The 16,895-nt window shown below is 41.7% G+C and overlaps 1 protein-coding gene, 1 long non-coding RNA gene and 1 pseudogene across 3 annotated transcripts in view; 1 reads left to right on the top strand and 2 right to left on the bottom strand.

The window, feature by feature from the left end:
• Window positions 1–9,512, bottom strand: part of PKP2 (plakophilin 2) — an 85,389-nt gene extending 75,877 nt beyond the window's left edge. The window contains exon 1 of one of the 2 annotated variants that reach the window (XM_053921645.1): window positions 9,112–9,512. In XM_053921645.1, the coding sequence (XP_053777620.1) occupies window positions 9,112–9,334 (223 nt within the window). In that variant the 5' untranslated portion in view covers window positions 9,335–9,512. The remainder of the gene's footprint in view (window positions 1–9,111) is intronic. The other variant, XM_024575515.4, reaches the window with a different exon arrangement.
• Window positions 3,495–8,783, top strand: LOC123478185 (uncharacterized). The gene is made up of 3 exons (XR_006653324.2): window positions 3,495–3,623; window positions 5,765–5,810; window positions 8,529–8,783. It is a non-coding gene; the product is annotated as an uncharacterized lncRNA (long non-coding RNA).
• Window positions 9,426–16,895, bottom strand: part of LOC112318569 (protein lin-28 homolog A pseudogene) — a 43,461-nt pseudogene continuing 35,991 nt past the window's right edge.

Genomic DNA, 16,895 nt, shown 5'->3' with positions numbered 1-16,895 from the left:
CAATAAATCAACAAACAGCTCTGGCTGGTGTGGCTCAAGTGCCAGCCTGTGAACCAAAGGGTCACTGGTTCGATCCCAATCAGGGCACACGCCTGGGTTGCAGGCCAGATCCACAATAGGGGGCGCATGAGAGGCAACCACACATTGATGTTTCTCTCCCTCACTTTCTCCCTCCCTTCCTTTCTCTCTAAAATAAGTAAATAAAATCTTTAAAAAAATAAATCAATCAACAAATAGCAATTGCTGTTGAGGATGTGGAGAAAGGGGAACACTTTTAATTGTTGGTAGGAATGCAGACTGGTGCAGCCACTGTGGAAAGTAGCATGGAGATACCTCAAAAAATTAAAAATGGATCTGCTTTTTGACTCAGCAATCCCTCTTCTGGGAATATACTGAAGGAACCCAAAACACTAATTCCAAAGAACACAAGCACCCCTATGTTCATTGCAGTGTTATTTACAATTGTCAAGATATGGAAACAGTGCAAGTGTCCATCAATAGAACGAATAAAACAACTATGGGACATTCACACAATGGAATTCTACTCAGCTGTAAAAAAGAAGAAAATTTTATCCTTTGTAATAATATGGGTAAACCTGGAGAACATTATGCTAAGTGAAATAAGCCAGTCAGGGAAAGACAAATACCATATGATCTCACTCATATGTGGAATCTAATGAACAAACTGAACTAACAAGCAAAACAGACAGACTCATAGATGGAGAGCAGATGACAGCTAGTGGGTAGGTTTGGAGGGGAGGTTAGGGGGTGGAGAGATTGAGCATAAAGGAAAAATGTCTCGTGGACATGAAAAACAGTGTGATGATTGCTGGGAAAGAGGGTTTTAAAGGGGTTAAATGGTAATGGGGAAAAATACAATAAGATTAAATTAAAAAAAGAAAAAGATGAGGTCTGTGTACGCTTATTTCCCCATCAATGTCGTTATTCAGGAGACTGGTTCTCTTGTTGAAACCTGCAATTTCTTGGGTGAAAAATGTATCTGCAGGGTTCGGATGAGGTCAGGCATTGATTGTTGAGTATCTCAAGCCCAGAAAGATGAGTTCATTCTGTAAGGAACCAACACTGAACTTGTATCAAATTCAGCTGCTTTGATTCAACAAGCCACAACAGTTAAAATGAAGGATATCAGAAATTGTTGGATGGTATCTGTGTTTCTGAGAAAGACCAACAGTTCAGCAGGCTGATGAATAAGATCTAAGTTGTTCAGCTACAGGAACGGCAAGATGTCCGGTGACCCCTCAGACTTAGATAATCTGTGATGTTGTAACGATGCAATAAAAGCCATGTATTGGTTTGGGGGAAAAAATGGATGCTGGTATGCAATCCAGGTGGCATTCACTACTGATGTTGATTTAAATGTGACACTTAATTGTGCTCACAAGCAGCTGCCTTCCCAGTGTGGATTCACAATGGTCTTTTCGGAGAAGTTGGAAAGCTATCACCTAAAAGCTATCACCTCTGGCATTTGGTCTTTCTGCAGCAACCTCTGGGTAACAGCAGCTCTCCTCTGCACACCTGCAGAAATCTCACTTCTGCCATGAGAGTAAAACTGGGGACCTGCTAATAGAGTTGAGACACGGCATCTTGAAAGTTATTAGACCTCTGTATAGCAACTCAAATTTTAGTGGCTCCTAAAGTTATTTGCTAGCAAAAGTAGTAACTTAAAAGAAAACATGAAATCTGTCAGGACCCATCAAGAACCATACAGTAGGATACATTTTTGTTTGTGTGGGCATATAACGTAGAATTCTTTCCCCTGACTTACGTTAAAAAACAAACAAGCTTCTTTTATCTTCTTCTAGTCTTACTTTCTAAAAAAATGACCAGATATTTATGGAAACCACAATTTCACACCTTGCACATATCTCAGATACGTACCTGCTCAGGCTGGAAAATGAGTAGAATTTGTTGGTGTCAGAAAGTACGGTGAATGAATGTTCTAAAGCACATCAAAGTATTATTGAAGAATTAACAAAATGTGTGCAGTAGTAATTATTGTGTAATTATTATTACAGTTAACACAGCTCACATACCCAACCCTAAGAAACAATTCAGTGTACTGGGTATATAGCTGGACAGTCCACTCTGTGAGAGTTCACAGCCAGTGCTATGTCAGGGCTTGGCATTGGCGGCGCAGCGGTGAGCACAGCTGCCTTCCAACAATGTTGAACACGCCAGGGGCAGACGTGTTCTCTTGGGAGAATGGGCAATATGCTCCACACACCGCTGTGTGACTAGTGAATGGATATATTGACCAGCTGCCGGGAGTCCTTATTTTTCGAGTCTCTTAAGCGTTTGAGGTTATTCTCTGATACATCAGCTTATGGCATTTTGGGGACAATCTTCAAATTACTGCTCTAGATAACCACACACATACACATTTAAAAGGCCCTTTCATAGTGCCAGTGTCTACAGAATGTATTTTGTTTGAGTAGTCAGAATATGTCATTATAGAATTTGTGATTATAAACTGGTAACTTAGCACACTGGTGAAGTACTAAATTGCTACAGCCTGGAATTTTCTAAATCTCTTAATTCCTGTAATTTGTCTCCTTACCAACTTGACATTCCTGCCAATTCACCTGCTGAGATATCCCATAATGATAACTTCAGAACTGTGATGACAAATATCATACACTCCCACAATGCTGCAACAGCCAAAAAGATGAATTTATGGAACTCACAGATTTTTTTTTTTTTGCTTTAAAAACTCATTACAGGTTTTTGTGAGGGGTTTTAAGTCATGAAATTTCCACAGCGTCTCAATGGCAGAGCTAACCTCTTCCCTCCCAAATGATTCATAACTACTATCCCTTCTCCGCTAAATCCAGCGAATCTGCCAAATGTGGTTTCAGGAAACCCTTGCATTTTCACCTGTCTCCCCTGCTGAAACATCGCCTGTGACTCATGATTATCAAATCTTTAACTTGTATTTAAGATCTTCCACTACAATATGAGGTGGAGGAGGGGTGAGGGGAGGCTGCCATTGGGGATACAACTGAATTGAGTTTTGAGGGGTTTGCAAGAGTTAATCAGGCCAAGAGAGGGGAGGGGGGAGTGCAGCAAGGGGCAGGAGTAAGAATACCAAACAAGATAAATCACACATGTTTGGAGTCGTGGGGGTACTAGTGATAGTACGACGTTTGAGAGGTTGCAGGCATCAGACCACAAAGACCTTGGAATGCCATGCTGAGTGAGGATTTTACTTCTATAGATAATAGCAAGAAAATGAATTGAAGGAAAATAAATCAGATGATTCGATGAGACTTTAGAAAATGTACTCTAGTAGCTATGGGGAAAATGGGTTGGAGTGAGGCCAGAACAGAACAGGAAGAGGCTGTCTTATCTTTCAAGTAAATTTTTACCTCCTTGACATGAAGACTCATGTCCTTTACACTCACTTCTAGTGCAGTCCTGCACCAGCACTTGACAAGGTAATTGCTGATTAGTCATAGTTCCTGGTACACTCAAAATATGCCAGTCACACAAATTCAGCGTGCTCTCAATCCTGCAGGCTGGCATCTCTCCCGTGGATTGCACGGTGGAGCCAAAATGTGAGGACTGTAGTTGCTTGTGTGTTTTTGTCTTGGAGCGGGTGGAAGGTAGGTGCTCAAATATTTTTTTACCGTTTCTCTGTTATTCTGGGAATATAGAGGAAGGAAAATTCTTTCCCCCAACTATGGGCTGACTTTCTTCCTGGGTGATCAGAAAAACTTCCCGTGCTCATTCTGGCAAGGTTAGTTCTACATCTGGATCACATGTATTTACCGTCATTCTCTTCTCTGTATGGCTTATGTATTTATCTGTAGTATTTTGGTGGCTTAAATAAGTTCCTATTATCTGTCAAGAAAAGTTCCCTTTTTTCCTCCTTCAAAGAGGAGAGATAATCAAGCTACAATAATTCTGATGTGATCCTTCTTAACCCCATCCCATGGATGTATTACTGAGATTTAAGATTTAGTGGGAATAATTTATTAAGCGTCTAATGAGTAATATTTTCTTCTGAAAATGAAACAATTGCCGAAATGTGGTTGTAATGCTTTGGCCAATTACAATAATATTGTTAAGCCTAAAGCTGATTATTCTAAGAGTACAAATATGTGAATTCTTTTCATGGTAATGGCGATTATGTTTTCTTTTTTATAAATATTTTTTGTAAGGCGACATATTGGGTTCCCCAGCTCATAACATAACGACAGCTTTTATGTCCAATATCCAATCACCATTAACTACATCACACAAAGACATGCAACAGATTTCTTAATATTTCTATTGTAAGAGGACTGAAATTCTATTATTCCTACTCTGATAAGGCAGGGGAGTGAGATGGCTAATTCCAATACAAAGACTAGGTTTTCTCCTAAATTTGTCTATTCCCCGCTCGCAACACTGCCTTTAACTGTTTACTTCTCCAGGCGAAGTATGCTCTCTGTGTCTTCACACAGTTGTGTACACACACAAATAGCTGGAAAACATGGATCTCAGAAGTGTATAACTGAAAATTCTTGAATGTCATCTGAGATAGAACAAACTGATCTTATGACAGGCCGTATCAACCACGTCTGATTTTTAGATATTAGAGGTTTTAGCAACATATTTCTTATTATACTTCATTAGTATCATTGATAGGTTGCCAATAATATGTGTGTTCTTTCAGAAAAGAAAGAAAATAAAGCTTTAATAATTGTTACTGATCAGCGCAGCAATTCAATTTTAGTGTAAAATCAATGTTAACTATTTGTAGATAAAACAAATACATATAGTCTTATTTTAATACATGGGAAAACAATTTAAAACTGATATCCAAAACAACACTTTAGGAGAAGGAGCCGATGTGAACAACAAATACCTAGAATATCTAATTCAAGTGAGCTGCCCTCTATTCCCACGACTGGAACCACTAGCACAGGACAGAGATGACATTCAAGAAGCCTTCTTAAAAGCTTAAGTGAACAGTCTTCTTGTCTTTAATTTCTAGTATCTTAACTGTGACACACAGAGCAAAGGACTTTATTATTACAATCAGTTCTGCTGATCTCCCTCCTTACCAGGTCCTGCCTGACCCAAGGCCTTACCCGTAAAAGACATGCTCTAAACATTTCTAGGGGTAGAGAGCTCCCTTTTGTAATCACCATTGTGTTAACATTCTATTTCCTTTGACTAATAATAATCAAGATTACCCCTAAAAAAAAAGACACACTTTTCTCTTTTTTTGGTACTCACTGCAAGTAATTTGCTAGACACTGGACACTAAGGGGCCCATGAGCTATATTAGGCAGACATGGGGGTGCATTAAATCAGGTGGCACTTTGCTTTCAGAGCAGCACGGCCATGTCCCTACCACCCCACCACTGACCTCTTTGTTTTCCTCTCCTCTCCTGATTATCTCCTACTTTCTGAATGACTAGTCACCTTGCTTCCAGAATTGCTTCATTCCTGGAATTCCTTTTTGGCAATCAAAGAATTCACACAGGATTTGAACAATGTCTAACCTCCCCACCCCCGCCGTGTAACACCTATTAATCACCTTTTTTGCTACCTTTGCCAGTTTTCAGTATTTTCTCCAGAATTCCGTCTGATAACAGATATTCAAAAGATATCGGCTAGGGAAACTGTCAAAGTAAATAGCATGCCTCAAGGTTTTATAGTAGATTTGAAAAAGTTGCAAATTTTATTACGATATTGTTCATTGTATTTTTTAAGTATTACATATAATTTAAAACACGACTGTCTTCCTACACAGGCACCAGGGGGAACAGTGGAATATGGACAGTAGCAGTACTTTCAAAGTAAGTGTAATAACTACGATAAGGACACTTTAAAATTTCCCCTTGCTAATATTTGTAATTCTTAAATGTCTTCTCTGTGACTCTTATAAAAGGATTTAAAAAATTCCCTACAATACAGACTCATTTCACAATGCTGCTATGCACCTCTGCCCCTCTGCCTCCACCCCCATGAGTTACAGCGAACTTTAAAACCATTCGGCACGGTTTAAAATGACAACAGTTAGAGCGATTTCCAATGAAAACCACCCACGTATGTTAAGGCAGTAGAGAGAAACTGATGGGCTAAAGATCCTGGCAAGGTATTTATCAACAAATCAGCCCCCTATATCTCATCTGTTTTCAGATTATCTGCTGCCTCAGTCATACAGGTATGTCAACAATGCAGAATTCTCCAGAGCCCTGGAGCTAACACCAGGGTCATTTCTTCCCAGAATTTCTCCTGTTGATACAGGATTCTTTCCAGATGCACTGTTTCAACAATTGCTTGTCTGTTTCAACTTTAGAGACAAGATAGTAATAAGGAAATAATAAATGTAATACTCAAAACCATCAAGAGCCCCCAGACCTTTTCAAAGAACTTTACTTAAACAACATACTTGAACCACCTCTGGTAATTGTTCCATGGCACGTTAATGTTAAATTCCTTTCAAGCTGATTACTTTTTTGAGCCTCAGAAAGCTCAGGCTTTAAAGTAAGTAGGTGTTGTTTGCTGCTTTATCTCTCTGCCTGACTTGCACTTCTGTGCATGCTGCTGAGTGTATTTCAGCTTGCTGGGAAGCTCCTGTTGCAATCAAAATATTTCAAACACTTTGTTCCTTGGTTTGAAGAGCCACTTAACCAGCTGCCCTTAGCATTACAGCTGAAGCACGGTGACAGTGCCCTTTGCTCTACCATATCAATTCCGTGAACTATGAAATATTTCTGCTATTCCTGCCTAAAATGCTTTTCCCTCCAGCCACATTCCTAGGTCCAATCCTATCGACTTTTGGGGATCTAAAATCCCAATCTCTCCAGAATCTTTTCAAAATTCCCTTCAGTGAGTGGTCTAATTCATCTTTCTAAACTCCATAATGCATTAACTGTTCTTTTTTTAGTGTCGTTTACCATTTTTTATTTGATAATGCATTTCTTATGGGGAGGTTTCTTTCTCCAGACTCTAAACTCCTTGCTTGAAAGCAAGGGGAGTCTATGTTTAATTCAGCACTTGCAGTGTCCTGCATGAAGTACAGGCTCATTCGACTGCTCTTGAATTCATGAAGCAACACGAATGCACATGTTGTGGAGAGGACAGATCATGTGTGCGTTTGGGACTAAGCATCCAATAAATGTTGAGATACCAACACATTCTACATATGCGAAATTACTCCTCGTGTCTATCTCATATAATTGCTTTCAGGATAAAATAAAATGAATATATATTCTAGAACAGGGTTAAGCACATAGTAGATGCTCAGCAAGGCTCCCTTTCCTTCTGATCATTCCCCCCATTTATTGAATAGTTGATGGCTGGTTGCTCCTCCTGGCTAGCCATTCTCAGAGGGTACGAATGAAGGTCTGGTGTGCATCCCTGTGTCCCCCCAAGCAGAAGCTACTTTGGTTCCAGTGGGGCACCGGTTCTGCACAGACTAAAGGGATGCAGTGACTCCACTGGTCAAAAATTGACCTCTGTTGCCTTGCAGTGGTTAGTTAGCCTCATAAACGTAAATTCAGGTTTTTTGGGTTTTTTTCCATGCACTGTGTCAATTCTGTGTCATCTAGACCTCCCACTCTCTCAGAACCACTTCACTTGCATTTAAGGAAAAATGGGAAGGGGCTTGGTGTCTAATAAAAATTCTACTTTGTGTTACTAACCAAAAAGCTTAACAATATAACTGAGGAGTGGTTTAAAAATTCAGGCTTATAAGTTTAAATTCAGTTCTGCTATCTGTGAGAACTTGAGTGTTACCTAACTGATTAGTGTCCTCATGGAGATTAAAGAATTTATCTAACAAGGGTTGTTTAGCGGGGTGGGGGTATAAATGACGTAATGAACACAAACCACATAGTCCAATTCTTGGTACATAGTAGGCACTCAGTTCCATTAACTATAGCCACTACACATCTCTGCTTACCTTTCAAATATATAAATATTGCCTGCCTGGTCCTTTAGGATTCTTTCACAGAAGTTGAAAACAACACATGCTCTCAGGGGCTGCTGTTGTAAACTTCTAGTCTGGTCCCCAGTGTTTCCCTTTTTCCTGATGTGTTCTCCATGGGCCATTGCCCTGCTACTTCCTAGAGAAACTGTTCAACTTTGCAGGAAACAAACTGATATCCCAACTTCATTAACTGTTCAATTTCTTAACTCTTCTCTTTCCTATAGTAAGCTTATAATACTTTTATAATGAAAAAATTAATTAATTGACTAATAAAGGAGAGACACTGTGGCTCTGATTATCTGGCTTTTAGCAGGGAAAAATATTTCATGTTTTCTAATTTTTACAACTATAATAGTTTGCCAACTGCTTCACCCTTCATCAATTACACCCTAGCTACCAATTACTGATAGAGTATGTTACTTATTTGAAAACCCCTTTCACCTCTTGGCTGAAGGGGTGCGGGCTGTGGTGCTGCTGGGCCGGCAGGGCCAAAGTCCCTTCCCCCTTCCCCTCCTCCTCTGCGGGGCGGTGTGATAGCTCCCTGGCTCAAAACCTCCTAACCAATTTTTTCACTTCCTAGATCAATCGCTCGCTCCTTACACTGGACGCAGCGCCCCGACGTACCTGAGCGAGGCACGGCAGTCGCAATTTACAGTTTGTAGGAGCGCCAGTACTTCCAGGTTTTCTTTTTCGAAATGTTCAAAAAGCTAATAAAAGCTAAGGGTGCCTTCTCCTCGAAAAATGATCATACCGAATTTCTGCATACAATTTCAAAGTGTTTACAGACTCCCGGAGACTCCAGATTAAGACCCGTGGGGAGAGGGGAAGGGGACAAGGGCAGCAGGTTAAGGAAGGAGTGAAAATCGTGGAGCGGATTCTTTCCCATAGATATGTATGTGCACTTAATATACGTAGATACATATATGACAAAGCTGAGTAGGAGGTTATTTTAGAAAGGAGTGCTTTCCCCAGGTAAGCTGGCCTGAGTAGGGAGGCGCGACGGCTCGTACAAAGACACCGCAACAGGTGGGCAGAAGCCTAGGTCCCGCACCCTCAGGGAGCAGCGAGTCGAAGCAACGGGGAGCTGAGAGGTGAGGGAGTGGGTGGGGAAGGTAGAAGAGGGGGGTTGGGGCGGTGCCGGGGGGCCGCGGAGCTCCACTCACCATTGCCCACGAAGCTGCGGCCCTTCCGGGCCAGGGTCTGCTGCACCTGTTCCTGGATCCGCAGGCTCTTGGCCGCCTGGCCGGTGCGCCCGCTGGTCCCCGTCAGCTTCAGCTTGGCCTCGGAGGGCAGAGCCAGGCTGGAGCTGTCCAGCTGCCCCAAGATCTGCTGCCCCAGGACCGTCCGGATGTAGCCGCATTCAGCGGGGGTGCTGAGGGCTGCCATGGGACCTAAGGAAGCGACCGAGACGCTCGCCTGCCACGAGACCTGCGGGTGAAGCTGCAGCGGAGCTCAGGGCACTGGTGCGAGCCCCGCCTCACCGCCTCGGCCCCGCCTCCAGCCCCGCCCCCAGCGCCGGTGGGAGGCCAGGCCGGACCGGAGCAAGAGCCAGGGGACGCTGGAGTTCAGCCTCCCCGGGGGAGGGGGCGCGGCTCCCGCCAAGCAGGCGCACTCGGCCCGGGAGCGGGGGCGGAGCCGGCCGCCGGCGCCCGCACCTGGCCAGTTGGGCCCGCCCCCGGGGAGGTGGGGGAGGGCGCGGGCGCTCAAGGGTAGCGCGCACTCTGGAATCACCTAGGATACTGCACGCCAGATCCGCGCCCAAGTTTGGCTGCCTAGCTCGGCCTCCGCCCAGCCTTCGAAGGATGTGATATCCGCTGGATGGCGTGGGGGCCGCCTTCCGGGCAGGTGTGCCCTGAAGAGTCATGTAGCTTACGGGGCTGAGATTCGCCTCTGGGATTCCCTAGTGAGTAAGCGTATCTGGTTAGTCAGTTTGTGTCAGACTGTTCGAAACAGTTCCTAGTTTTCCTGTACCTGAGGGTGAGAAAGGGCTATTTAGTCAGGCAGAAAAAACAGTAGAAGGGGAATGTGCCAAGATGACATGTGTGAAATAAAAGATTTTTTGTAATACGGTAGTTTTTTTTTTCTTAGTACAACTTAAGGGACTTTGTACTTTTTGCACAGACTCAGTGTCAAAAACATATGTTCTTCCTCACTGAGATCTGTTTCCTCTGACGAATACACATTGTACCCAGTACACTCTCTGCTCACTGACTCCTCTCTCACGAACACACCCACACAGAGAAACTCCAGTAAGAGGTGCCAGGGAAGAGCACACTTTTAATAGGTGATACGTTTTAATAGCCCTGCTAATGTTGATTAAGACCTCTTTATGTCAGGCACTGTAGGAGGCCCATGGAAGGGGCCTCTGACTTTCGCATTTTCCACAACTTATATTTATCATGCTATTAATTATGTTTCACACGTAATTGACTACTGAGAAGTTGAGAACTAAGCTCAAGGGTCCTTGACTTTACATTTTACAACCTAAGCCACTCCTCCTGATTTTCCTCTTTGTATTTGAGAAGCAGGAAAAAAAGTATCTATCCCTGGTATTAAGATAATTTACCGTTGATTGCTTGTGTTTTATGTTTACTTTCCCTCAAATCACTCAGGGACCGTAAAACTCCACTTACGCAGGTCTGGAATGGTTGGAGAACACAGCTTTCCCCTTCCCCCTTTTCCTAGTCATGCCCTTTAATCTTTACAGATAACTTTAATGCACAGATACCTGAGTTTCCAGGGAGGAAGGGGAAATCAAGGGGCTCCAATCCTAAGCAAGGAAATGGTGATAGTTCTGCCACCCTTTCTCAACCAGCCACAGGGCTAAGTCCTTGTGAAATGTAGCGGTTACATGAAGTCACGTGGATCGCAGGTCTTGAAACCAATTCCTCCCATCCCAGCAGGACCAGTCTGGAGGTAGATTATACCTTGTGACCAGCTCATTTATGTGCCCAAATGAAATCATCCAATCCTGATGCTAAGATTCTGTTGAAAAGAGAGGGGTGAGCAGAAGGGGAAGTGATGATAGAGACTTCCCACAATAAACTCTGTTCCTACCCTCTGCTTCCTCTCCCTCCCCTTAGTCATGGCCCCTTCGGGCAGCTCTGAGAGCGCTGCTTTGAGAGGTGATTTCAGTACCTGCCATTACAGGGCCAGCCAGGACATCCTCTGTGTGTGTGCGCGCGCGCGTGCCTGGAGAGCCATAACTTACTAAGTCTGCTCTGCCTCTATCTACATCCCTCAAGAGGTTAGCAGAGAGGCATTTGTTTTTTCATTTATTTATTTGATTGAGCTAAACCTCATTTACTTTTTTCTCTCAAATTGATTTTTTTTCTTTTTAAGTGTAATGTTGTAATGAACTATTCTATTAGGTAGATATCAATATTGAACATGTAGAAATCTTGCTTTTGGGTAGTTGGGTGATTTGACAGGAGGAAAATGGTCAAAAGCAAGGTTTGTGAGCAAGGCAGATATGGGTTAAATCTTAGCTTGCCTTTTATAGGTAGTGTGGCTTTAAGCAAGTTTCTTAATATTTTCAAAATGGGAGCAATAAAAATACCTACCATGAAGTGCTGCTGTAAGGATTAAATGGTGAGTAGTTATAAGAAGTCCTGAAGAAATAATTGCTCAATGATCTTTAAGAAACATTTCTCCCCACCCCCGAGACCCAGTTTTGGATTTTCTCACCTTCTTCAAGTCTCTGCTCGTGTCAACTTATTTGGATGAGATATTTATATGCACAAACACATAGCACTTATTTTCATTTTACATACTTTATGCTTTGCTTATTTAATAGTCTTCTTACTGCAGCGTAAGCTCCAGGAAGGGGCTTTCGTTTTGTTCACTGTTCTTCTCCAGGACCTAGAATAGTGCACATAGGAGACAATAGGCATATGTTGAATGAATGAATGAAGCATAAGAGCTCTTAGTGTATATCATGGTATATAATGAGTGCTCAGCAACTGTTAGTGATGGTTATTTAGGTTTCCATACTATTTTGATAACTTATTTTTTTAAAGATTTTATTTATTTTTAGAGAGGGAGGAAGGGAGAAGAACATCAGGTACCTAGCCCTCAATCCAGGCATGTGCCCTGGGTGGGAATCAAACCAGGACCTTTCGGTTAGTGGCATGATGCCCAACCCACTGAGCCGCACCAGTCAGGGCTGATAACTTATTTTTTAAAAAATCAGGTAGACATCATTATATATTCAAGGTGTTCAATTAATTAGCTATGTCATACTCCCTATAAATAAAAAACAACACTGAGACAATTTTTAAATACTTTCAGAATTCAATGATTCAGGAAAACAATCCTTTTGAAAATAAGATAAACACATAAACTCATTAAAAGGCCCCCTTTGGAGATGAGAATCCTGTTGTAACAGCAACAGTTAATTACAGGGTGAGGACGTATGCAGACTCTGGCATCGTACCCCGAGTGTAGTCTCGATGTGCTTCCATTCCGACAAAATGCAGGCCCTGCCTTGTTTCCTGGGAAAGCTGCCCAGCCTGCTTCCTCAACTGCGAGCAAGTCCCGGGATATCTGTGAAAGGCAGCTTCTAGCCAACAAATTGAAGCGTGGAAATAAAATGCTATGAATACTTCTGTGGTAGTTGGCTAATCTACAATCTGCTACTTCTTAATATTAAGGCCCAGCTTTGAAAACTTTTAATTCTTTTGTTTTATCATTTACCAACAGAATTTGATAAAAGAAAAAAGTAGAACCACAGGAATGTAGAAGTAAAATGTAAATAACAGGTAACTGAATTACGAGGCTACAGTTATCTTCTGCTGGAAACTTACAATAAAGATTCAGAAATTCTTGAGTTTTATACTTGCATTTTAATTTGGTTTATACACTATAGCTTTAAAGCAATAGTCTTTAATTATTTTCAAATGTACAGCTAAAGCTTCCTCAGAGTAATTTTATTTCCTTTAACCATATATAAATTTCAGTATGGGAAATTTCAATACATGAAAAATTCAGGAATTTACTAAAAGAGGATGGTATATATTTGAGAGCAAAAATAATATTTTAACGGATAACATACAGAATGTGAATGGCATCAAAACTCTTGGATTCATATTTAAAAAATAGACTCTAATACATTTTCATAACTGCCTTCTCTCATAAAATATCCTGTTACTATTTGTGGGTTATTATTACCTATTGCTTTTAAAAAGTATTTTCTAATTTAGTGTAAGGGGCCTGGCAGCTGGAAAATTTAAAATAAACCTCAGGTTTTTTATTTCCTTTTTTAGCACATGGATGTGTTGCCAAGGCAATGGGTAGCAGTTTTGTCATTAGCCACATATAATGAAAGTGGATCAGGACTGGAAAAGGAAGCTCTGAACACCACTTTCCAATGGGGACTTTATTTAAAAAAAAAGATTTTATGTATTTATTTTTCAGAGAGAGGGAGAGAAACATTGAAATGTGAGAGAAACGTTGATCGGTTGCCTCTCATGTGGCCCCAACTGGAGTTGACACGTGCCCTGAACTGGAAGTGAATTGGTGACCCTTTGGTTTGGGGGATGATGCCCAACCCTCTGAGCCACACCAGCCAGGGCTCCAGTGGGGACTTTCAAAAGCAGTGAGGGTGTTTCTCTTTAATGCAGATGTTCATTTTGTCTGCTATTTTGGATATGTTGTAAGTGTGTAGGTCTGAAAATTATTCTTTTTGAAAGACCTCAGATATGGTGTGGGAGGTGCAAACCAGGTGGGCAACCACTAGGGCTGGCAATGAGCAATTTGTTCCTAGTTACTGAAGCTTTCAAGACAGTTCCTTTAATCATGACTCATGGCATGTGTGAGCTCAGTAGATTGATGGAAATGATCCACCTTCTGGGTGGATGACCACAGCTGCTACATTAATGCTTGTCAGATCTCTCAACTGATGGCCAGAGAGGCTGAAGGGAGGGGACAACTTGGTCGATCACATACTCTTGTCATCATTAGAGACCACAGTCCTCACTTGTTGTCTCCGCCATGGACCTAGCAATGAGATAACTAGCAGATGCTTAATAAATAATGAGTGTAACCTCTCACCCATAGGAAGTTTGATTAATTAGTTTGCCTCTGTGTGGGCCCAGGTGCAGCTGAACAAAAGGATCCCCAAGGAGGTGGCCTGGCCTGAAACAAAACATCAAAGTGACTTGAGTGCCTTGGGGAGAACATGATTAGTGATTTTTAACCTCATGAAAGTAGCATAGCAATTCAGATGGGCTGATTTTTTAAAACAAATTTGTAGAGGATCCAGCACTGCAGTGTCATGTATTTAAATTACTAAAGTTACTGCACTACATACTTTATTTGGCAGTTATTTGAATATAAAATATTGATATATATGTGCATATTTCTTCATAAGTAATCTACACTTTAAATTTTGTCTTCTTTTTTCATATACACTATTTCCTTGAAATTCCCAAAACAGAAGTATTACATCTCATACAGAAAAATAATACTAATAACTGACCTTGATTTTAAAAGCCGCACCAACCCCTCTTGTTCCCTTCAAAAACATCATCAGAATAGTAGGTGATATAAATGTGTGCTTGAAGCCAGAGCTGAGTTTGTTTCTTTACTGTGTGACCTTGGCTAAGTTATTTAAATTCACAGAACTTCAAGTTCTTTATTTATAATGTGGTGTCATTAACAGTATTGGCTGCACAGGATTGTTAAGAAGATTCATTTAGATAGTAAATATAAAGCACTTAGATCTCTAGTCCATACTTAGTATTTCAGTTATCTGTAATTGCAAAAAATCCATCCCAACATGTAAGAGCTTAAAACAACAATGATTTCCGTCTCATGATATTTGTGGTTGAGTCCACAATACTTCCATGGTCTGGCCTGGGTTTACTCGTGTGGCTGAGGGTAGCTGGAGGCTCGGCTGGGATTGGGTGTTCAGAGACAGCCATTCTCACCGGTCTGGGGCCTCAACTGGTACGGCTGCAACAGCCGGGATGGTGGGGCCTATCTTTCCAGGTGGCCTCTCCTCCACCAGTAGGCTAGTTTGGACTTCTTTACAGGGTGGTCTTCAGCAGCATTCTAAGAGAGCAAGAGCAGAAGCAATAGGCCTTTTTAGGCCTAGGCTCTGGCACTTACTTAATGTCATTTCCACATATAGTCTATTGACTAAAGCAAGTCACAAGCCTAGTCCAGATTCAAGGGCTGGAGAAAGAGAGGCCACTTCTGAAAGGAGAGACTGCAAAGTTTTATTTCAAGGGGTATACAATGCAGGGACAGGAGGAAATACAGTGGCCATCTTGGCAAACCGTCTAACACCTTTGCTGTCCAGGAAATGGCAGTTGCTATTATTATCATCATAGTCATTACTATTATTATTTAACATCGACATATGTCTCAGAGGTTGGCAGGATTGTTGTTATTAACTTCTGATGGCTGGAGGAACAAAGTCAAAGGAAAACAATCTTGATTTACCCATGATGCAGATACAAATAGCCTTCTGTCTGTTATATCAGTGGAGTGTAAACTCTATCCCGAGGAATCTTGGGTATCTTTAGAAATCGAGTGCGGTTAATCCAGATATTTTTCACTGGATGTGAAGGACTCACTGTCAGTCCTCTACTGCTTTAAAAGTGAATGCATCCCTGATGGTGTGGCTTAGTGGACTGAGTGCCACCCTGTGAACCAAAAGATCACCAGTTCGATTCCTGGTCAGGGCACTTCCCTGGGTTGCAGGCCAGGTCCCCAGTTGGGGTTTGTGAGAGGCAACTGATAGGTGTATCTCTTTCACATTGATGGTTTTCTCCCTTTCTTTCTCTCCCCTTCCATCCTCTCTACAAGTAAATAAATAAAATCTTAAAAAAATAAGTGAATGCAGTGCTAGTTTGCTCACTATCTTAGTGAGGTCACTGATGCTTGACAAATCCTCATCTTGGATTTTATTCAGAGTATACTCATTAATAATTTTTAAAAGATTTTATTTATTTATGTTTAGAGAGGGGAAGGGAGGGAGAAAAAGAGGGAGAGAAACATCAATGTGTGATTGCTTCTCATGCACCCCCTACTGGGGACCTGGCCCGCAACCCAGGCATGTGCCCTGACTGGGAATCAAACTGGTGACCCTTTGGCTCGCGAAGGCTGACACTCAGTCTGCTGAGCCACACTGAGCCAGGGCTACTCATTAATAATTCAAAATTAATAAAAATGCTAAAATGATCAATGGTATAATATAATTTTATTGTGGCATTCCTACTTATAATGATAAGGGGAAAATACATGTTACCTTTCTAATAGAAAGAAGGGAAGTGTACCATTCACTTGGAATAAGGTTGCTATAGTCCAAAAGAACAGCAACTGCCAAGAGTGATGAGAATGAGAAAGGATAGATAATTGTCACTCCAGTCCCATTATTTTATGTTTTTATTCCATTATTGTCTCAGTTTGTTCAGGCTGCTATACAAATTACCATAAATGGTGTGGCTAAATAACAATAAACATTTTTTCTTATGTTCTGGAGGTTGAGAAGTCCAAGATCAAGATGCCAGCAGATTCAATATCTGGTGAGGACCCACTTCCTCGATCACAGGAGGCATCTTTTTGTCGTGTCCTTACATGGCATATGGGGAAGGGATCTTTCAGGAGTCCCTTCTGTAAAGCACTACTCCCATTCATGAGGGCTCTACCCCCTCCTGACCTAAGCGCCTTCAAAAAGCCCCACCTCCTAACATCATCACAGTGGGCACTAGGTTTCAACGTGTGAATTCCGGGGACACTAACATTCAGACCATCGCAACTATGTTTTGTTCTCTTTTATTAGATCTGCAGCATCAACCCCAATTTAAAAATTGTCCAGGTGTGTGGTGTATAGGGTTCTTTTTTATTTCTTGAAATATACCTGTGCATTACTTCTTTCCTCTTCCTGGAAGATGCCTTCCTGCATTTTCAAGGGATTGACTTTTTCCTGTCATTTAGATTT

This window comes from Desmodus rotundus, chromosome 3, assembly GCF_022682495.2.
Source record: "Desmodus rotundus isolate HL8 chromosome 3, HLdesRot8A.1, whole genome shotgun sequence".
NCBI lineage: Eukaryota > Metazoa > Chordata > Mammalia > Chiroptera > Phyllostomidae > Desmodus > Desmodus rotundus.
Note: the sequence above shows the minus strand (reverse complement) of the source record. Positions and strands in the feature narration are given on the sequence as shown.